The sequence below is a fragment of the Leguminivora glycinivorella genome, chromosome 3 (genome assembly GCF_023078275.1).
Source record: "Leguminivora glycinivorella isolate SPB_JAAS2020 chromosome 3, LegGlyc_1.1, whole genome shotgun sequence".
Taxonomy (NCBI): domain Eukaryota; kingdom Metazoa; phylum Arthropoda; class Insecta; order Lepidoptera; family Tortricidae; genus Leguminivora; species Leguminivora glycinivorella.
This window is the reverse complement of record NC_062973.1, coordinates 17,355,405-17,378,266: the sequence shown is the minus strand read 5'-3', so window position 1 is coordinate 17,378,266 and position 22,862 is coordinate 17,355,405. Positions and strand designations below refer to the sequence as shown.

Here is a 22,862-nt window from a genome sequence, read left to right as displayed (position 1 = left end):
TAGCTCATAGCTTACTAGCTCGCGGTGGGACCAGTGCCTAACATACGTTTATATGACATATGTTTAAACGACGCAACGGAGCCACGCAGTTACGTCATCGCCCAAATCAATTGTTTAGTTTTAAACTTTATTGTTTTTTTTTTCATGTTCTTACAAACTGTTTTTTTCTTTTATGTTATCTAAGTTTCGTGACGCATTGGTTTTACTGTAATGTCATGTAAACATGTTTTTACTAATAAATAAATAAATAAATAAATAAATAAATATGTGAAATAAACAAAAAATAAAACCGCCTTCAAAAAAAGCGTGTTACAAAAACACGGAGAAACTAAAAAGCCAAAAATAATAAACCTTCGAATTCAGATTTCTTATCGGATTGCAATAATCTAAACATCCAAATTATAAACAAATCAATTATTTTTGTAGTCGGTACCAGACCTGTTCGTCGCCTTGCTATTTCCTGTTTGCCCCACCAAACACGCAATATAACAGTTTGGCAGACGACGCTTTTAACTTACTTATGACGCTTTGACTTTCATGTTTGCGTAAGTTGTCAAGAAACTTTGACCTACACAAACATAAACTTTCATTGTCAGTTGTGTAAACAAGACACAAAATCACAAATACTACTTTATATAACCACCGTCGCGCTTTTATCACCGCACCTCCCGCCCAAGAAACATAGTTCATCCTCACTTTCTGGACATGTGGCAAACCAAGAACAAATGGACCTCTCGCTCGTTTTTGCCCAGAGTATGCAAGTTGTGGAATGAGCTACCTTCTGAGGTGTTCCCCTTGCGCTTTGACATGGGGTTCTTCAAGAAGCAGGTATTTAGGGTTATCAAAGGTCGGCAACGCATAAGTGGCTCCCCTGATGTTGCTTATGTCCATGGGCGGCAATGACTGCTTCCCATCAGGCGGCTCATCTGCTCGTTTGCTGCCTATTTCATAAAAATAATAAACTGCTGAAGTAACAAAGCCCTAAATGATCTTTGTCAAGAGTCCACAAATGGCATGAAGTGGCACAGAATAGGACAAAGGGTCGTACTCTGATGTCGGGTTGCTGGGCCAGAGAAGTACCTAACAAAGTAAATAAATAAACAAACAAAATGTTCAAAAACTAACTTCTTGGAACTAAACTTATTCTTATTTGTATTGAAATCATTTAAATGTTGATTTACTTATTTACTATTGTTAATTATCCGCCGGTCCATTTTCAGTAGTTTCATTCAAGGTTTCGTCGTTATATTACATCCAAGCTTGGAGGAGATAGACTATTTCCTTCGAGCATCCAAGACAGAAAAAGAATATAATTATTTTTAAAAAGGTTGTCTTTAAATACTTATTTGTTTTAAAATAAAATTTGCTAGAAACCTACATGCGTTGTCAAATGCGTAGTTGTCTCAAAAAGTGACACGATTTAGTAGAAAAAATTAAGTGTCAAAATTACTCAATAATCAAAACATGTCCGTCATACTTTTTTCATAAAAAACATCAAAAAAATAATTAGTAAAATGCCAAACTCAAGACGAAGAAAATTTTCAGTTCAGAATGACGTGGCACGGAAAAACCTGTCCAAGGGAAATTCAATCATAACAAATAGGTATGCTACAAGGATTCGTCCGAAATCCTTTGACATCCTCTCTTCTTCTCCATAGTAATATTATAAAAGGGAAAGTGTGTGTCTGTTTGTTTGTCCGCCTTTCACGGCAAAACAGAGCGGCGAATTGGCGTGATTTTTTTAGTGGAGATAGCTGTTGAAGGGATGGAGAGTGACATAGGCTACATTTTGTCTCTTTCTAACGCGAGCGAAGCCGCGGGCAAAAGCTAGTTTCTCTAAGTATAAAGCTTTGCTTGCCAAAGCCGCTTTTGCCTAAAACCCGTTAAATATGTCACATTCATTATGGTAAGGGTAAAATTATTCATTGAGTTCTACGGTCTGCCTTGAGCAATTTGCTTTTGTATGTCCTCGTGTTCCCTTTGCAGGACATTTCTCAAACAATTTTAGTGAAATCTTATTAACAGATTTCATGATGAAAAATTGTTTGGGGTAGAATTGCTAATAGTGTTTATGACCACCGTAAGACTGTGATGTGATGATGATGTGATTCGACGATGTTTTTTTCTTTATGATTTTCTAAGCACACCGCATTAGTTAGGTATTTTCTCACTACCGCTGTACCTACTCCTTGTACCAGCATATTTTACTTTGGTTCGTTAATCAGGCAGGCAAGCATGGTCGCGCGATAAATGATAAAACATCAGCCTGTCCCTATCGCACTATTTGTAAGCTCGATAGCGATGGCTTTCATGGCTTTAAGGTTTTATCATTTATCGCGCGACCTTCATGCTTGCCCACCAGGATTATCCATATTATATGGAAATCTAATTATGAATGTACTCATTTTTCTTGGGACTTTAGTTTTTTTTAATACTACGTCGGTGGCAAACAAGCATATGGTCCGCCTGATGGAAAGCGGTCACCGTAACCTATGGACTCCTGCAACTTAAAGAGTGTCACATGCGCGTTGCCACCCCATTAGAAACTTGTACACTCACTTTTGCTGTGTTAAGTATAAGTACACAGCAAAAAGTAGTGTCCTTGTTAGGAAATTCTGTAAGTAGATAGAGTTGATAGTAGAGTTCTCGATTCTAAGTAATTTACCAGACGCCTCCTAACAGCATAATTTGGATCTCCTCAGTTTTACCATGAACAAATTGGAAATTGGAGAATATTCCAATTATTACTGCGAGATTTGATGTTGTTTAACTTATTAATTTTTGATAATATTAATTTGACCGCACAAAAATTTCGCTCGAATTTCATTTCAGTACTATAAGTAAGTATTTTAATGGGAGACTAATAAAACTTTTATGTAACAAGGTAATATCGTAATAGACTCCAATTTATAATATAAGTAGTGGCGCGGGCGGGCCCCGGCTACGCACGGATTAAATCATAAAAGTGATGACAGTATACAATACAATGCCATAATACAATGTTTTGTTATTAATATTTCTGACCCTTAATAGAGAGAAAACCAAATTCTTATGTCTTGTTGTGTAATGACTCACCGGATATTTCCAAGTTTCCCAGCACATACCTACAGCTGTAGCATAATACAGTGAACTGAGTTTACAAACTACTGGGACTTTATGTAGTCGAAAACTTTTTGACATCTCATTCACAAACTCTCGGGTAGAAGGAAGTCTATTTTCATTTTCAACAGACTTCGTAGCTCTGCCCAAGTCTCTATTAAGATTGGTATATATTGCGCTGTGTTAATCTGTTATCTGCTACTGCATAGCTGTCAGGGGCGGTGCTGTAAAGAACCGTCTTTAAATCATGCTAAAAGTAGACAGAGCGCTTTTACCCCCCTGATTGATGCCAGCGAGGGGGATCAAGCGTCTCTGATCCCCCTCTTTATGGGCGCCGTGGTGAATGACATGATGACAACATCGATCCCAGCGCGCCCTCACGAACGGCAAAGAGGATGGAACGCCGGAGTGGGTTTAGTGGGTAGGGCCAAGTTTCCCCCCTCTCGATAGGGGAGGGGAAAGAAACGGCGAGTCCCACATGTAAATACCTATAAAAAGTACATACACATCACTAATTACTATACGTTATTAGCCTTTTTTTTTGACGGAGTGGGAATGCTGTTACGCACGATGTGTGGGCCACACATCGTGCGTAACAGCATTCCCACTCCGTCAAAAAAAAAAGGCTAATAACGTATAGTAATTAGTGATGTGTATGTACTTTTTATAGGTATTTACACAGGCATTATCTTACTTATGATAGTAATTATTCACACTAGTTATAAAAGTCTAACCACACGGCAATGTATATAAATTGTGTTCTTAGTTTAATTCATAAACTTTTGATCTAACTGAGATGTTTTATTTCAGTATTGCAACTATAAACCCGCCACAGAAAAATAACAAAACACCTCCCAAAAGTTTTCAAAACCGCTCAGTAGCATTAGAACCAATGGCGGTCGTGTTTGAATGTGATGACTGTTCACCAGTCAGAAAAGAGAACAGAGGCAACCCTGTTGAAGCAAATACCATCAAACTCAATAGCCTAAGCACATCTACCACTACTGTGTCACAAGAAACAAACGCTTCAATATCACAGATAACAACACCTTTAAAACGAGAGACAATAACAAGAAACAGGCGGGAGCCGACACGTCAACCTCGAGCTAGGGTTCGCAGTCCCAAACATAGCTTAGCTGTCTTTGATACACCACATACAGAAATATATAACTCTGTAGAATTAAGCTCCATGAAACAGCATTTCAAAACTGTCATAGACTCTGCACCCGAGTCATCGTCAAATCCCACATCGCAAACTCCACATTCATCAAAACAAGAGACAAAGGATAGAACCCGGCAACGGCATCAGCATCGAGCTAGAGTTCGCAGTCCGAAGCACAGTTTATACGTGTTCAGCAGCCCTAGTATAGAAATCCGTAAAGTAGAAGATATGGCGACAAGCGTAGACGTTAGTATAAGCTCTTGTAAGGAGACAGTGGGAACAAACGTTATCGATTGGGAGCATGAAGCACATCAGGATTGGGCACAAGATAGTCAAGTTTATACGATGGACGTGGCGGAACTGGATATGTTAGAGTTGGAGCAACAGAGCGATCATTCATTGGATGATATGTGTAGAATCTGTCACAGCGGGGATTGCTTATCTCCGGAGCTCGGGAGGCTGGTGTCCGCTTGCAATTGCCGTGGCACGGTGAGTACAGACCACTTTACATTAAGATACTCAACTCAATGTTAGGTATACCTACATATTCATACTCATATTTATATTCATATACATATTCATATTCTATTTATACCGAGTGACAAGGTAATATTATAGTGATGGGTAATGTAATAACTTTGGATTTCTTAGAAGCGATGTCGATTTGTAACAATATTGAAGCAGACGTTAGAACCTTAATTAATGATATGTTAATTACACCATAATTTTACTTTATTAAATCCGATACCCTAACAACGCTGTCATAAATTAATTAAACCTTGTTATCGATACCTAACTATAGCTCAATCCAACTGATATGATCATAAAGGAGGAATTAACATGCCATATGTGCTTGTGCTTTAATAATAATTATTATCATACTCGTAAACAACGCCCTAATATCGACTTTGAATCTCGAATCTCGTCTGTGCGAAATCCATTTGTATGATTCAGAACCTGAATAATTCAGGGTGCGTATTCAAGGTGACTATCGCTTGCACTAAAGTAACGAAAAGCATTGTCACTCTAGGGACAGTGATTGTTGCGCTTCATTCACTACGGAACATAAACGACTGGCGTGTTGATGGCGCAATTTCATTAGTCGATAACTCGTTCGGTATACAGCATACGGGGAGTCCCCGCAGGCGAGATAACAACCAATGAAAGTGGTGCAATTTAATTGGTCGTTAACTCATTCGGTATGCAGCATACGGGGAGTCCCCTCAGGCGAGATAACAACCAACGAAAGTTACTATTACTATTAAATTTCCCTGAACGCGGGCCCTGTGCACGCGTTTCAGAAATCTCTCGCACCCCGAATGCGGACCCTAATATCGACTAATGAACTCGTTTTCTCGAATAGGTACGGGCCCTGAGCGGCCGCATGCGGGGTACGCGTTCCAGAAGTCTCTCGTACCCCGCATGCGGGCCATATCAACTTATTAAATTGCGCCATAACGTAGCCAGTCTACTGAGCCGAAGTGGCAATCGTTGACAGTCTGCATATGTATAAGAGCAATAGGGAGAGCTATTGCTCTTATACATATGCTTATAGATTCGAAACGCTTACGGAGCGTCGGCGATTATGACGTTGGCTAGGTATTCAGAGGCTGTTTTATATTTTCCATGTAACAGTAACTTTGACAACCGGTCTGGACAAATTTGGTAGTGAGCCTGTCTGCTAAGTTCGATGGAATTGAATTTGAATCCTAGTAAGGGCATTTCATCCTTGTCTTAATTTCCACAACACAAGCCTCCATAGAACTCAATCAATTTGTGTATAAATCTTGTATAATATTGATTATTGTCCATACCAGGTGGGCCGCGTCCACGTGCGGTGTCTCGAGCGATGGCTGACCGAGTCTGGCAAATCGCGGTGCGAGCTGTGCGGGACCCGGTACCATACTCGCCGAGTGCACCGATACGGGGTGCTTAAGGCGCTTGTCATGTGGTTCTTGAGCCAGAACGCTAAACAGGTAAGAACTACAGTATAAGGAGGACTCAGTAGTTAATCTCCGGCAGCGGCGACGCGATCGGTATCTGGCTCTCTCGCACGCGCCGGACGTGACATGGCAGCGCGGCGTGGCCCGTACTGTACTGACGCGACCGGTATCCTCCGGTTACGCATGTACTCGCTGCACTTCACTGCGTGCGAACGCTACTCAAGGACAAATCGCATGGCGCAAAATTAGTTACAAAAATTATTACTGGTTTTATACTGTGCTACAGCTTGCAACAACGGTTTCTAACATGTCGGGACGATCAAGCAACATCAACATTTTTTGCGGGAGAAACGTGCACTGCACACAGTCGAACTTCTCACTCAATATACCTACTTACTTCTAAACTGTAATATCTTATCTTATATCTGCGGGGGCCCTTACGGATACACTTCCTCCTCCTGAGAAGAAGATCCTATAGCTATTCAGGAGCTTCTCGACCATCTCTATATGTCTGATGATAAGGCTCTCTGAAGTCTAGGGTAGCTCTCTGAAGTCCTTTGGTTTCAGGTAACCTGCTTCAAAGTTGTTCATTTTTTGTAAACTGTAATAACGAACAATTTACGTAGATAATGAGCCTCATAGCCAAATCTTGCTCACCCTTTTTGTTTGCCTTTATGTATTACGAACGTGTGAAAACGCAAATATTTATAAGTTACGGCAAAGAGGAAATTGTGTGAATGCTGCTTCGGGATTCCCGGTGTTGCTCGCAGACATACATAGAGCGATAGTTCTAAGTTGACTATATCTCGTTGCGATATCTGCAGCGAAATAGTTGTATCACACATGTCTTTAAACCTTAAATGCATATGATAGCCATTATTTTGATTCTGAAATGTCGAATTTGCAAAATATAAACATCACATTTGAAACTTTGATTTGATACGTCACAGTCTCTAGAATAGGCCAGTTTCCTACTAGTCAAATCAGCTTCTTTTTAGGAACTAACTGTCAAAACGATTTGCTAATATAGAATTACTATGTAATACTTAGGAGTGACGTCACGGTCAATTCATTTACTTTATATCTTTCTCTTTGAATTATTAAATAGAAATTATGTTTAAACATAAACACTGTCCATATTTTTCTTCTAATTATGTGGTGTTTTATTTCGTGCACTGCATAAAATATTTTATTTTAAGTATAGGAAACTAGCCTATTGACATGACGACATGAGTTTGACTGTATATCATAGTTTCGGACACGTACCTACTCTCGGAGTATCGTGCTCTCGAATGTTCGTTGACTCGATTGTTGCTGGATCGAATGTTCGCCGGGTCGAAAAGCGTAGAAATAATAAATTGTAAAACCGAAATTGAGGTTTCGATTGTCATCCCATAGAAGATCTCGGGCACGAATGTTCGTTGGCTCGACTGCCACTGGATCGAATGTTCGCTGGGTCGAAACGTTAAAATAATAAATCGTAAAATCGAAATTCAGTTTAATGTTTATAGATTTTGTGTATCAAAAGTGTATGATGACTACGTATTTTGAGTAAAAATGTGTGTAATATTTTTTAGGGTTCCGTAGTCAACTAGGAACCCTTATAGTTTCGCCATGTCCGTCCGTCCGTCCGTCCGTCCGTCCGCGGATAATCTCAGTAACCGTTAGCACTAGAAAGCTGAAATTTTGGTACCAATATGTATATCAATCACGCCAACAAAGTGCAAAAATAAAAAATGGAAAAAAATGTTTTATTAGGGTACCCCCCCTACATGTAAAGTGGGGGCTGATATTTTTTTCGTTCCAACCCCAATGTGTGATATATTGTTGGATAGGTATTTAAAAATAAATAAAGGTTTACTAAGATCGTTTTTTGATAATTTGAATATTTTCGGAAATAATCGCTCCTAAAGGAAAAAAAGTGCGTCCCCCCCCCCTCTAACTTTTGAACCATTAGTTTAAAAAATATGAAAAAAAATCACAAAAGTAGAACTTTATAAAGACTTTCTAGGAAAATTGTTTTGAACTTGATAGGTTCAGTAGTTTTTGAGAAAAATACGGAAAACTACGGAACCCTACACTGAGCGTGGCCCGACACGCTCTTGGCCGGTTTTTTTAACTTTGGCCACCAAAAACGCTGTCAGCCATGCAGTGACGTCATAAAACCTAACTTCATGGAGAGTCAATCACTGACATAATGAACTTTATGCCTCATACTTAGGTAAATGTTAGAAAATGTTCTGTTTAAGTAGAATTACGTCATGCACAGATAATCTATAGATTAACATGGCTACTGTTCTTTTTGCCTGATTAATTGTTTGCGGTTTTTAAGTCATAATAAAATATGGTAATATTAATTAATAATAAAAGACAGACTTTAAAAAAGTGTCAAGTAGCCTATACAAGACAGGTTGTATATATTTCGACCACAAGTATTTCGACCCAGCGAATATTCCATACAAAAACAGACGAGCCGATGATCTTTCGATACACAACAGATCGAAACCAATCAATTCTAGATTATGATTTTTCGATTACGCACAATTCGGAAACAAGTATTTCGTCCCAGCGAATATTCGATACAAGAACAGACGAGCCGATGAACTTTCGATACACAACAGATCGAAACCATACAATCCTAGATTATGACTTTTCGATTACGCATAATTCGGACACAAGTATTTCGACCCAGCGAATATTCGATCCAGCAACAACAGTCGAGTCAATGAACATTCGACAGCATGATACTCCGAGCGTACGTGTCCGAAACTATGATATACAGTCCATGAGTTTACTTTGATTATCAACTTACACCATTTCAGTTGTAGCCATTTGGCTACAGCAAGCATTAAAGAGTTAAAGTTTTTAATCTCTTTATTTACATGAACATATTTACATAATTATATAAGAAACTAAGACTAAACTTAAAAGCTAGCTAATGTCTAAAATAGGCCCGTGAGGCATTGTACCAAGGATACTGGCGACATTTCCTCGCTGTATCGCAATACTGATACGTTGTGCGAGGAAGTCGCCAGCTCTTCGGTCACCAGTTACCTCAACCAGACGCTTCGCGATTTCTGTGAACAACTTGTTCGCGCTGGGACCCCATGGACCTAGAGTTTCTACGCCAAAGGGTACAAAAAGGTATTCTTTGCCAAGACTTTTGTATTTATTACGTTTCAAAATTTCGGCACTTTCTGCCGCACTTTCTGCACTTTATTTCTGAGTTAAAGTGATATCAGGCAGTTAAATCAAATGAATATTCTCTTGAAAGAATCTGATTTATTTCTTTCCATATTCATGCGTCTAGATCCTCAATCATCGTCATCAATCCTATCCTAGCTACACGCAAGAATAAAGTTTTAGCAACTATTTACTTTTTGAACCAAGTTTTATTTTATTTATAACAACATAAAATAAACAAAAGTGAATGCAGTAGACACGTGTAAGTATTGCAAACATAGTACCAAAAAGAAAGTTGCACCTTAAGTTCAAGTCGAATACATTACTGGAAAAATTTCAACAAAGAAAGGTTAAAAACAACTGTTACTATATTTTCTGTTAAGTTTATTTATTTAATCGTATGGCATACACAAAAAATAGGCAGTTAAATTAATGTCAGAGAATACACATTAAAATACGATTACAATTTAAATTAAATGTCAATATTCTGTTAAGTAAACGGTTCTATTATCATGTTTTTTCAATTCGGAGTGCGAGCGAATGAATAATGAAAATATCAAACAATGTTGGATTGCTTCTCCAATGAATTCATTTTCATTTTTGGGACACACGTCTGAAGTGTCACATACAGTGAAAAATGTGCTCTTAAAATAAACACGAAAATGAATCGTCTGATTTCACCATTCTAGTGTTCTTAGTGGTTATACATATATTAAGGTATATAAATTAAAAACTGACATAAAAATAATATAGTTCTGGAAGAAAATAAAACCAACTATCGGGGAAACCCCCGTCATTATGAAGTCATGACCATAATTTTAGGACATTAAGTCTGAATTATTAGTACAATGTCTATCCGTTATAAGTTGTAAGCGTTTTCATAGATTTATGGGAGTTAATTTTGTAAGGAACAGGCTGAAAATTCCCATATTTGATTGACATCAACGTCTCCACATTCTACGGAGGAGCTATTGTAGAGATTTTTGAACCTAACTGAATACATGCCATTAAATTTACATACACTATAAAATATTGTAAGTCACTATTAGCAATTTGTATACATGCTGTTTTTATTGCATACCGTTAACTTTAACCTCTCGTATGCTTAGGAGCAGATCTGCTCCATATTGTTTCAACTTTAACATGTAGTTATTATGACTAATATATTAATGACAATTTTTTGACAGACGCATACGAAAGGTTAAGGGTTGTTTTTAGATCAAATACAATTAATTTCTCTAAGAAACTAGCGTCTTAACTCTGGCGGTTTATTGAGTTATTAAAAATATAAAAATAATTACTGGACACGTGTGTGACAGCCTTTACCACTTCTTAATGTTATTTGTTTTGACATGTGCCGTCAAAGACTTGACACTAACTTGAATATTATTCTTAAGGGTCTCTCCCACTGATTAATTCATTTATTATGTATGAAAAAGATGAAAATTTTTTTTTGCAAGTTTGACTAACAGTGAACAGGGTGCAGGGACATGCGATTGCCAAGTCAGTCCATTTTCTTTAAAACATGAAATATTTTTCATATTGATATGATCGCTATGAGTAATATGTTATTAGGTTAGCTATAGGTAAACTACGTAATAACTTGTGGCAAAAGGTCCTTTAAGTAGGGACTGAATAAATTAACCGACTTGGTATTACAGGGATCTCAACTCTTTTTACGCCAGAAGAACTGAGTTGCGAAGACTTGGTGTTTTTACAAGTTTTGTTTTTGATGGGATTGGATATTCACGGAAAAGGTTAACGAAGTAGATTAACGAATTAAGGGACATAAAATCGCCTTTAACCCCCATTAAAATAATTCAGCTCTGGGTATTTTAATAGGTTTTAAAAATGTAAGGATAAAAGAATTTGGGCATTTTGGCGAGAACAATCACCATATTTTTTTTTTCTAAGGTAGGAAAATTTTATGTTTTTCCTACTCAGAATCACGAGCCATTTCGATCTATGACAAAAAACAAGAGACAAAGAAATGGTCCCAAAATTTTCTAATTTTTTGCGTACTTTCCACTTTGTAACTGCTGTACAAAGTGTTTGAAACATGGTAACATTTTTTCCGTCTAGTAGGAACCCAAGGGCACTGTAGAACTATGTTACAGTGACGTTATAAATCAGATTGTATGAAATCTCTTACTGTTGTAGAGTGGCCTAGGGTTCCAATTGGTTGACTGTACGTACTGAAAGTGAAAGAAAAAGCACCAGCTCGACATGCTAATACCCAACAGACAATAGATTTAAAGCTGCATCTACTGAGATACGACAAAGGCACAGTATAATAAAGAGTACTATCGTACAGTATGGCCTCTCCCGCTCCCCGCTGAAAGTACCGCCCACCCGCTCTTGTTTACCTCACAGTTACCACCTGTCAAAAACGCGAACAGTCGACCTGTCATTTCACTGATACAAGCATAGTACGCGTTCACCTACACGAGCTTTGACTGTGTGTGTGCTAGGAACAGTAGGAACGCGCCTCTTTCATATATTTGATCGCCAGTGTCCGAGGTGTGCTATTAGATTGCAGAAAACCTAAATGAGTTATGACATGTATACACGGTGTAACATGTGGAAACCAAATAATTTTAACAATTCCTCATCATATTAGAAGAGTAAAATTTTGGATTTCGCCTATTTTCAGACTTAATATCTGGGCGACCGAGCTTCGCTCGGTTCTATTTTAATATATCACGTCTTTAGATAAAAAAAAAAACTCTTATAAATACAAAAACAAAAAAAAAGACAAAAAACAAAAACTTAATTTCTGACCGGGATTCGAAATCCTGACACCTACGATCTATCTGCGTACATTAGACCGACCTCGTGCGACTGAGCTAAGCGGAATCGATGCGCGCGCGGCGAAATTAAGGACCATATTTTACGTTTACAAATGCGAAAGAAAAACTCATGAAAACTCGAAAATTCGCGTTTTCCGGGATCTAAGGCTACGCTAGATCGATTTTTCACCCCCGAAAACCCCCACAAAACAAATTTCAGCGAAATCGTTAGAGCGGTTTCCGAGATCGTCGGTATATATAAATAAATAAATAAATAAATAAATAAATAAATAAATAAATATACAAGAATTGCTCGTTTAATAGTATAAGATAAGCATTAAAAAAATAACAATTATTATTACAAAAGGGGCTGTAATAGTATACATTATGATAAAAGTGCGGAAAAGAAGAAGTTCAAAACGAGTGACGATAAATTAAAACACGACCGACGGATATGTTTTAAATAGATATCGTACGACGTTCTTCAGTACAAATGGCCCTCCGAAGTTTATACCTGTTAAGAAATGAACCACTTCTCACTCTTGTGCGTAAAAAAAGCACTATCTGTACTGAAAAATTAAATTTTCGTACTAATACATGGTTATAATGACCTCCATCTCCTGAATATAATGAGATTGTTAGTCTGAGTGACAGTTGAAATATTCTACTTATTAATAAGATACCTGATATTGCTATTAGAAAAACGTTCTTGTCACGCAATTAAGAGTGTAGTGCGAATTTACTTTTTTGAAAGGCAAGGTCCTTTAATAATTATAATTTCTTGTGTTGCGAGTCACGCAGCAAAAATTGCGAAATAAATCTTTAAATTAGTTAACGTCTATGGTACTTTACGAGTATGTCGGATCGTCCTTTAATATAATTTCTTGTGTTGCGAGTCACGCAGCAAAAATTGCGAAATAAATCTTTAAATTAGTTAACGTCTATGGTACTTTACGAGTATGTCGGATCGTGGGCGTATCATACCAGGGTGGCTAGCCGAATGGCACAATCGCTCACGAAACGCTCACGAAACGAAGCGCTAGTAGATATCTATCTCTATCGCGCTTGCGTATTGGCGCGACAGAGCCAGCGGCGTATTGCTTTCGTTTGGCGTCGGAGAAATGCCATTCGGCTACGGGGCCTGAACCGTTGTCAGGACCCGTTGTAGTTGTTTATGAGAGCTTTCAATGAAATACCATGTCCATTTCACAGAATTTACTGCACATAACCGATTACACATTAAATCACATCAAATAATACATTCCGCCTATTATTTCGAGCAAACCGCCGGATTAGACCGATGAATCTCCAACAACGCCAGCACTCCTCAACCATTTTCCCTGCAGATCGATTGACAGCCTCCAATCATCTGTCTATCATCTGTTTTTCGATTCTGTTCTTTTAGACAGTAGCGTCCTCTCTGACGTTTTGGCAGAACTCAGTCGAATACCAGCCAGGTTGTACAAAGTTGTAAAACCCTTGTTTGCTCTATTTGTCAAATATAGCGTCATAAAACGTATCTTAAACCACATTTTGGTCATTCTCCGACAAGTATATACGTAGGTATATTCATTCCACTTTGATTATATTCTTCTTTGTTCGAATACAGCAATAATTGGAAAAGAATTAGAGGCTGAACCTGATTGACTAATAAATAATGTTTTTCATGATGGTTTATTCATCAATCATAAAAACCTTATCACATAATAACACTGACCTCCAACCTTCGGCCCGTTTATGGCAATACAATTGTGGCCCAATTTATTCTGAATAAACCTCTTCAGTATCTTCGCTACATTATTTTGTACAGGCAGTCAAAAAAAGTTTAAGTGGATTTTGTCATTTTTTAGCAGCAGTTTGGCAATATTAGTAATTATTTTATAACATAAGAACTGAAAAATTAATAGAATTTTTCGTTTTGTGAAATACTCATAGAAACATTTTGCAGCATATCGTCACTCCTTTGAAAACCTCAATGTTAATATAAGTCTATGTGCATTCCACATACTGACTACATATTTTCCTTCATTGAGAAAAAATACAAATAAATTCAGTTAGAAGAGTTCATCAGTATCACATTCGCATACGTAAGTATTTCAAGATCATGAGTATCATGAGTTAATTTGATATAATACACCCTGTTTTTATTAAATTCCGTTAACTTTAAGGGAAGATTCATTACATCAAATACAATTAATTTCTCTAAGAAACTAGCGTCTTAACTCTTGCGGTTATCGAGTTATTAAAAAAAAAAGAGAATTGCTTAACACGTGTGTCACAGCCTTTACCAATTCCTAATGTTATTTGTTTTGACACGTGCCGTTAATCACTTGACACTAACTTATTTGATATTAATAGTTGATTAATATTTGATGCTTATTACATTGTTTACCTTGTCAGCTGCTAACGCAAACGTAAACATAGCAGATCGATTGACCGCTCAGCACACGGAATAAAAGTTACCCCTATCGATAGCCGTTGACCGGACGTTTGGCACTCTGCCAAGTCCCAGCTATTGACAGTCCGGGGAATTTAGGGAACGAACCGATCCGAATTGTGTTTGTGAGGAAATTTTGTTTTACGTAGCTTCGAATTGAAATAGTCTACTTTCGTTTGTTAGTAGAAGTAAGCAACACACAGGACACTCAGTACTTTTAAATTCAAAAAACAGTGGAACAATGGAACGTCAAAACGTCAACATGATTGTAAAGCTCTGGTTTCCTAGGATAGGGTTACGAAGTAAGTATGAAGACAGTCGCTATGTTACGGCACCGCTTTCCTACTTAGGTAACTCGAGAAGCCATTGAGTATTTCATTTCACTAACTTTAGTGTACATACTTACATTGTGCGTGTAGTTCTGTTAATGCTAGCATGCGGATGTTTCCTTAATTTGGGACACTTACGGCACAGTATAATAAAGAGTACTATCGTACAGTATGGCCACTCTCGCTCCCCGCTGAAAGTGCCGCCCACCCCCTCTCGGTTACCTCACATTTACCGCCTGTCAAAAACGCGAACAGTCGACTGGTCATATCTCACTCATACAAGCATGGTACGCGTTCACCTTACACGAGCTTAGAATGTGTGCTAGGAACGCGCCTCTTCATATATTTGATCGCCAGTGTCCGAGATGTGCTTACGGTGTAAACGGGAACATATTAAGCCAATATCGTCATTATAGCCTTAATTCTATTCGACAAGAGTTACTCAAAGGTTAACAGGGATATACATTTTTACACGTCGTTTAAAAATTGTACTTGTTAAAGCTAAGTTAGTGTCAGAGTCTTCGGCCATACGCGGAGCTCGGCCTTTGCTCTTCCCAAGACTTTGACGCTTCGCTAAGCGTATTATTTAACTCGACTGAACTCCTAAATAATCATGACGATTTGTTCCAGCTCATGGTGGACAGTCTCGGCATAATGCTGATGTCTCCTCTAGCAGTCTTGGCTGCTTGGCTATCCGGGCGGACTTTAGCTGGTCTGATGACACAGGAGAGCCAAGTCACACCCTGGCCGCTAGCTTCCACGTTTGTTCTCGCCTGCATGACCTTGGTGAGTAATCTATTTTGGTGTTAGATTATAATCGCAGACGCTCTAGTTTTATAGTTAGTAGAAAGATGGGAAAGACCTTAAAAAACCGTTTAATGGGGCACCAACAAACTGTACTCTAATATCGTGAACCTAATAGTGGTTTATAATATATACCTTGAAGATTGCTCACGCTCATTAGGGCTAAAGTATACATATTAGTAACTCTCCTCAGTGGGGTATGTACCAATATGATGTCCAGGTTGCCTCAATAAAAAAAAACTGAAACCAGGCGACCAATCACGCAAGTGGGATATTTGATATACTATGTATATCGTGTAAGTGAGTCCTTGTCGGACTGACAGAAGGTGCGAAAAGCTATGTGCGATTGCTAGCGTACCAGGCCCGCATTATTATAACCAAAATGATCGGATGATCTGTTATCTAAGTGTAGTGTTAGTAAGTGATTCCAGAAAATTTTGTAATGACTGTGGAATAAAATTAAAGTAAATACCTATAGCTATCAGCATTTTCAATGCCACGCAAAGCAGGTGCATTTGCATCATCAGTAGGTACAGGTATACTAATTTATTCAGTCTTCTAGCCTGACCACTTGAAAGTATAATACCTAAGTGTTATTGATGTTTTTCCTGCTGTGCGTCAAACATAAGTGTCCATTTTGTAAATATTAAACGTTTTAGACATTTTTTAATTTACGTAACGCTTTAAAGCATCGTCTAAATTAAGCGACAACGCTTTTATTTCTTTGAACCTAATAAAAATGATATCAGGTTAGCATTATTTCTCTTTATCACTAAAGTCACTATGTAAACTTCGCGTTATATATCTTCATGAGTCATGACTTTGACCTTCTAAAATCCCCGACAACCTGTTATTAATCTTTATGCAGAATTCAATCTCAACCTTTTTGCCTATAAGCTAATGTAGGCAAGTCGAGGCTCGTAGCACTTGTTTATTTTATGTGATGTGGTTGCACAAAAAATGGAGAGTGATCTCAATATGTCACGTACCTAAAAAGCAGAACACAACTGGGACTCAATTTGACATTAATAATTCATCGGAATTGTTGTTACATAAATAAATGATTTATGTAAACAAAATTATTTATATCAAAATATGTCTGTTTCGAAGTTCGTAAAAAATACCGGTCGGGTCGCCAGATATACAAAGCATATTTTAGCTTTCATTGATATAAAAATCATCAGAGGCATTACAATTAAGTGGCTCGAAATAATTCATTTCATATCTCTAGCATATTTGTTAATTACGCCGTACACGGTACACGTGACATGCTGACATACAGGAAATTTTGTTCACTCAACTGAAACTTAAGATACTCGTGCGGCATCTGTTTTATTCGATTTGGTAACTTTATTGATATTCATCATCATCTGAGGCATTACAGCCGCGGGTGGGCCTTAGCCTGGTCAAGCAGGTCTCTCCAGTCCGATCTATTTGTGGCCTTCCTTCTCCAACTTGTCACTCCTAGGGTCCTGATGTCCTGGTATACGCCGTCTAACCATCTGAGCTTGGGCTTGCCTCTAACTCTGCTGCCCTCCGGTCGGTTTATTGATATTACTGACTAAAATACATGTCCTCACCCAGTGTACCCAACTGGCGTGAAGTGGCGCAGGGCGCAGGATAGGGTGTGACGATCTCATGTGTCGGAGGCCAAGACCCTTTTTGATTGGCTGAGCCAGTGAAGTAGTAGTAGTAATAGTAGTATTTATATTCAATTTAATTCGTTTCCAACGTCATAATCAATTAGTTCTCTCTTGAACTACCGTCGTTCTGATTATTACAATGGCTGAACGCTCTAAAATTTTGGGTCTAAATCATTAACTACGATAATAATGATTGGTTAATTGCCCTGGCTGTTTACGTTTAACAAGAGTAGCTATTAACTTTTCACTGGAGTTTCAGTGGAAAATTTTCAGCCCTGAACGTTTTGTTTACTTCTATTACCGCGGTGGAAACAAAAGATACCCAAAACAAGACACATTTAACTGATCTATAGGACAATGCGAAATTTCTGACTCTAACCCAACAAAACCCACCGCCGCCGCCCCTGACTATGTTCGCGATAAACTCACAAGCGACTAAGTAATTGGATTAATCTCTATTGGATATTTTTGAGGAAGGGTAAAATTGGTTGAGGATTTTTGTGGTTAGATTGAAACAATACAATAGCACAGTATAATAAAGAGTATCGTACAGTATGGCCACTCCCGCTCCCCGCTGAAAGTGCCGCCCATCCCCTCTCGGTTACCTCACAGTTACCGCCTATTAAAAGCGTGAACAGTCGACCTGTCATATTCCACTCATACAAGCATAGTCCGCGTTCACTTACACGAGCTTAGGCTGTGTGCTAGGAACGCGCCTCTTTCATAATTATATTTGATCGCCAGTGTCCGAGGTGTGACAATAGGCTAATTTCCTTTTAGTGCGTCGAAATATCGGGAGGTCGGCAAAAATCAAAGCTAATCGTGGTCTATATCACGGTCAATATACGTAAGTCTAATGGAAATAACCGCGAATCATTTTTTCCCATGCGACGCCGGGACAAGAAAGGATAGTACGATAGTAATGCGAAAGTGTCTTTACTTTTTCAAGTCGCTTAATCGATTTAATAATTAAAAGAGTTTATGCTTCGTAATGTACATAAATTTGATATTTGCCAGTCGCTTTTCGGTGAAGGAAAACATCGTGAGAAAACCGGACTGATTCCAATAAGGTCTAGTTTACCCGTCGGGTTAGAAGGTCAGATGGCAGTCGCTTTCGTAAAAATTAGTGCCTACGCCAAATCTTGGGATTAGTTGTCAAAGCGGACCCCAGACTCCCATGAGCCATGGCAAATGCCTGGATAACGCAAGGAGGATGATGCTTCGTAAAATACAATATTATGGTTTTTCGCTGTTGGGCAAATTCCTAATACGACCGCCTGTTGTCTGCCTCTATTTATAATCATTTGTTTTATCTTTTTTCTGTATTTTTGTACCTTGTACCTCTACCTACTGAGGGTAAATTTACCTATACGTAGGAGCAGTAACAAGACTTTGATTTATCCTAGGTATGTTATTACTGCTGGATCGTTTCGGCGGCGACGCGGCATGCTCTCGGCTGGTGGATCTGGTATCGTTCACAGTATGAAGTCCGTCTAGAGTTGCAAGATGAAGAGTGACTCGTACCATTGTGCAGTATGTATTTAAAAAAATAATTCACTTATTTAAAATATAAAATTAAGTAGGTAAGTATGTCTAGCCACAAAGCGGAAAATGTAAGGCCACAAAGATCTTATTCACTATTAAGACCACAGACCAAAATTTTTTTGAAATTATTATGTGCACTTTGGTTTTGCTACTTGTAAGTTCATACAGATTAATTCTCGTGCTTGTTTATTTTTGTCCGGCTTCAGGAGTAAAACATATCTAAGCTTTATTAGTACATTCGCATTTTCACGGAAACAATCATGCTATTTCCGCCATCTTCATGAAGAAATGACGTTAACTGAACTAGCATGATAAACTTGATAGTTTTCGAAAACATGCTATTGGAAACTATTGTGCACTACATCTGTATTAGATTTAATTATGATTTGAAATTACAGTATTGCACCAGTTATTAATCAGCATATCGTCACTACCTTGAAAAAATCTTGTATCTCACGCTGCTCCTTAAAGTTAAAACGCAGTAAGTCTATATGCATTCCATACATACTTACTACAATTTTCTTTTCATTGACAGACGAAGATACAAGTTTTTTTAAAAGTAGTGACGATATTCATCTAGCAGGTAGCATCATAATATCAAATCATGATAAATATTATGTTTATAGCTGGATATTTTTTAAACACGTACTAGTCTTTGCTTATTTAGTTTAGGACTGTGTACTTATAATATTTGTGCAACCTAAACTAATAATAAACAGTTTGGCATCTACTTTCGAATTTTATTAAAGCCTTTGATAATAGTATATATTACTAGATATAAAAATCGTCCTCAGTGTCGTCACGGTATAATAAAGAGTACTAGCGTACAGTATGGCCACTCCTGCTCCCCGCTGAAAGTGGCGCCCACCCCCCTCCCGGTTACCTCACAGTTACCACCTGTCAAAAACGCGAACAGTGACCTGTCATATTTCACTCATACAAGCATGGAACGCGTTCACCTACACGAGCCTAGACTGTGTGCTAGGAACGCGCCTCTTTCATATATATTTTGATCGCCAATGTCCGAGGTGTGGTGTCGTAGACTGTGTTAGAACAGACAAGTCTAATGTTTTACTCTAGTATTCGTTAAGTATGACACTGATTTAAAACTCTCACGATTATTACACATAATAATTTTAAATTGCAGTCATACGCGATTAAGTCCCAATTCGTTTAGTATGTTATGTGTCTGATATAAATAGCTTCTAGCCTTGAATATGAGTTAAGTATGATATGTTAAAAAACTGCGTGGAAAATATTCTATACAAAGTCACGATGCTGTAAGTATATACAGAATAATCAAGTTTTTAATAACATTATTCTCGTCGACCATTTGATCGAGGAAGCCGCGGCCGACGTCATGTCTCGTTTTGTATTTATTATATGTGTTATTATTTCTGTGGTGACAGCCCAAACACTTGATGATGTTGGTAAGTTATTCTAAAATACGCGTAGTAATAATGAAGTCATTGGTTTGAAATGAAAATTGAGACAAAATAGTTTGAAAAATAATTATTACGACTTTAGTAATTTCATTTCCTAACAATCTCATGTTTCAGCCGATCAGTGCACTAAACCCCACGAAAGATATACGGACTGCTTGAAAGGTGAATGTGGGCCGACCGCCTGTGGTGACCTGGGCAAGCTCCTGGTGTGTCCCAGTATAGCGCCGCCCTGCGCAGGCGGCTGTTTCTGCGAATCTGGCTTTGTGAGGAATGAGAAGGGAGATTGTATAGATGCCAAGACGTGCCGTAAGTATTTGTAACGAACTATATATTGATGACTCTTGACTCTTCATTAAGGGGCTGACAACACCCAATTGCGTAAAATTGATGTTATTTGCGCAGTTTTTTTAAGACAAACTATTAGTCTTAGTAAGGCAAGTAAATTATGGGTGCGTATCAATCGATATACCTTTTTTTGATATATTTTTAGTCGTTATAACGATCATTTGATATAATTATTGAATTATATAACAACAAATAATATACTAACAAATTGTACAATTCTTATTTAATATAGTGATCATTTTTTCGAAAAACATTTATTATAACATACTTTGAGTATAATGCTTATTTCCGATAATAAATAAATTGTATAACACAAATTCTTTCTAAAGCACAGTTAGAATAAAAAACAATTGTACAATAGATTAAGTACAAGTAATTAGATCCATCATTTACCAGAAAAGTAGATTAGGTTAGAACTGTGACCCCTACACACAACGCGCTGCTACCACAAAAATAGGTTAAGTTAGGTTACAACTGTGACCCTTGAACATATGTACTGCTATCAGAAAAGTAGGTTAGGTTAGGTTAGAACTGTGATCCCTTCAAAAAATAATAAAATTAATTAATGAAATGTTTTATACTGTTTGCTAGTTATATTATACTAGTCGTATATCAATAGATAGTTATACCATATAACGGTTATTATAAATAAGTGTTATACGAAATAATGATTATACAAAATAAAAGTAGATATTTTGTGGTTATACCAAATGTTAATTATGTCAAATGAGTGATTATATCCTTTAAATATATACGAAATGTTGTTATATCAAGTGTTATTATACCAAAAAAAGTTATACCAATCATTACACACCCGTAAATTATATGTTATTATTCATTATATTTCAAAGAACATAGCTGTACTCGATACACGATTTAATGAAATCGGCTCGATAGAAAAAAATTGCAAAGATTGGTCTCGAGTTCGTCATTAAACGGTTGTGTGTCGTTCAGTTATTCACTTAGTTGTCTTTAGTTAATATTATAATAACAAATATATACATATCTAAAACACTAATGAAACATTTTGCACAAATAATGCATCTTTTTCTTTATTTTAATATTTTTCCGCACTTTTCGTACCTATCCGCCCTCTTTTAGTGACATGGCGCTCTCACTTACTCCCATACGATTAGACAGTGTACGCTAGCGTCAAGGCCATTGGGTGCTATCAGCGTCTTAACGCCATGTTTAGTCTCAAGAGATTCTTGCGCGTTGTACAACACACGGGTTAAATTGTGGCGTAGGCGAGAGGCTGGCAATGTCACTGCAATGTCAGTTTCGTTTTTTTTCAACCTCTTTTTTTGCCAAGAGTGGCACTGAAGCTTAAGTAGTTTCATATGCTCTGCCTACTTCTTTATGAGATACAGGCGTGAGTGTATGTACGTAGACATAATAAACTCAAAAGGTAATTTATGAACAAGTTATGATCATATGTCGTACCCGTAATCAAGCCTTTTTGAGCCTTTGTTTTGATGACGACCAGTTTGGCTTAATGGAAAGTAACCTTGCCAGCTACGCCGACGGTCCTGGGTCCGAATCCCATGAAAGACATGTCTTTGTGTGATGAACACATATATTAGTTCCAGAATCATAGCTGATTTCTATCGTTCTCTGTAAACGTGTGTACCCGAAACACAATATTTATGAGCTTACTGCGGAGTGCGGGGCTTAGTCAATATGTGTAAAAAAAATGTCTAATAATTATTATTTATTTCAGTTGACTGTGGCGGAGATCCTAATGCAGTAACTGGGTGTGGCAATCCTTGCAGACCAACTTGTGCCAATCCAGCTGGTACACCAGCAGCGGAGTGTATGACATTCTGTCAACTTAATGCCTGTGACTGCAAGGAGGGGTACGTTTTGAACACTGATGTTGACCCGCCGAGATGTGTTATCCCTACGGATTGTACCTAAACGTAAACAGTAATGTAATGTATGTTTATTGTCAATAAATTAAATTGAGTGAAGAAGTATAGTAATTTCTTATAAGGTGTCACATTTATTCTTCGCTGGTATTATGTATATAGTCCGTCATCAGCAGATATTTCAAAGAAAACACAGAGCATATTATAGCCACAAATTTAAAAGAGCTTACTTCTCTGAAAAGTTAATCGACCAATGGTCATACTTATTGA

The 22,862-nt window shown here is 37.7% G+C and overlaps 2 protein-coding genes across 2 annotated transcripts; both read left to right on the top strand.

Annotated features, from left to right (window-relative positions):
• Positions 1 to 1,491: 1,491 nt before the first annotated feature.
• On the top strand, positions 1,492 to 19,165 carry LOC125224801 (E3 ubiquitin-protein ligase MARCHF7-like). The gene is made up of 5 exons (XM_048128261.1): positions 1,492 to 1,603; positions 3,910 to 4,750; positions 6,079 to 6,237; positions 15,573 to 15,728; positions 18,796 to 19,165. The coding sequence occupies exons 1-5, from the start codon at positions 1,515 to 1,517 to the stop codon at positions 18,904 to 18,906; spliced, it is 1,356 nt and encodes a 451-aa protein (XP_047984218.1). The 5' UTR covers positions 1,492 to 1,514; the 3' UTR covers positions 18,907 to 19,165.
• A 1,043-nt stretch (positions 19,166 to 20,208) lies between these two features.
• On the top strand, positions 20,209 to 22,698 carry LOC125224740 (venom peptide BmKAPI-like). The gene is made up of 3 exons (XM_048128183.1): positions 20,209 to 20,364; positions 20,494 to 20,685; positions 22,445 to 22,698. The coding sequence occupies exons 1-3, from the start codon at positions 20,295 to 20,297 to the stop codon at positions 22,639 to 22,641; spliced, it is 459 nt and encodes a 152-aa protein (XP_047984140.1). The 5' UTR covers positions 20,209 to 20,294; the 3' UTR covers positions 22,642 to 22,698.
• Positions 22,699 to 22,862: the final 164 nt, after the last annotated feature.

Excerpts from the sequence above, each read along its gene's own strand:
- LOC125224801 (XM_048128261.1), top strand. The coding sequence starts at position 1,515 with ATGCCAAACTCAAGACGAAGAAAATTTTCAGTTCAGAATGACGTGGCA. Across the intron at positions 1,604-3,909 it reads AATTCAATCATAACAAATAG|TATTGCAACTATAAACCCGC; the intron begins GTATGCTACAAG and ends GTTTTATTTCAG. Across the intron at positions 15,729-18,795 it reads TTCTCGCCTGCATGACCTTG|GTATGTTATTACTGCTGGAT; the intron begins GTGAGTAATCTA and ends GATTTATCCTAG.
- LOC125224740 (XM_048128183.1), top strand. The coding sequence starts at position 20,295 with ATGTCTCGTTTTGTATTTATTATATGTGTTATTATTTCTGTGGTGACA. Across the intron at positions 20,365-20,493 it reads CCAAACACTTGATGATGTTG|CCGATCAGTGCACTAAACCC; the intron begins GTAAGTTATTCT and ends CTCATGTTTCAG. Across the intron at positions 20,686-22,444 it reads TATAGATGCCAAGACGTGCC|TTGACTGTGGCGGAGATCCT; the intron begins GTAAGTATTTGT and ends TATTTATTTCAG.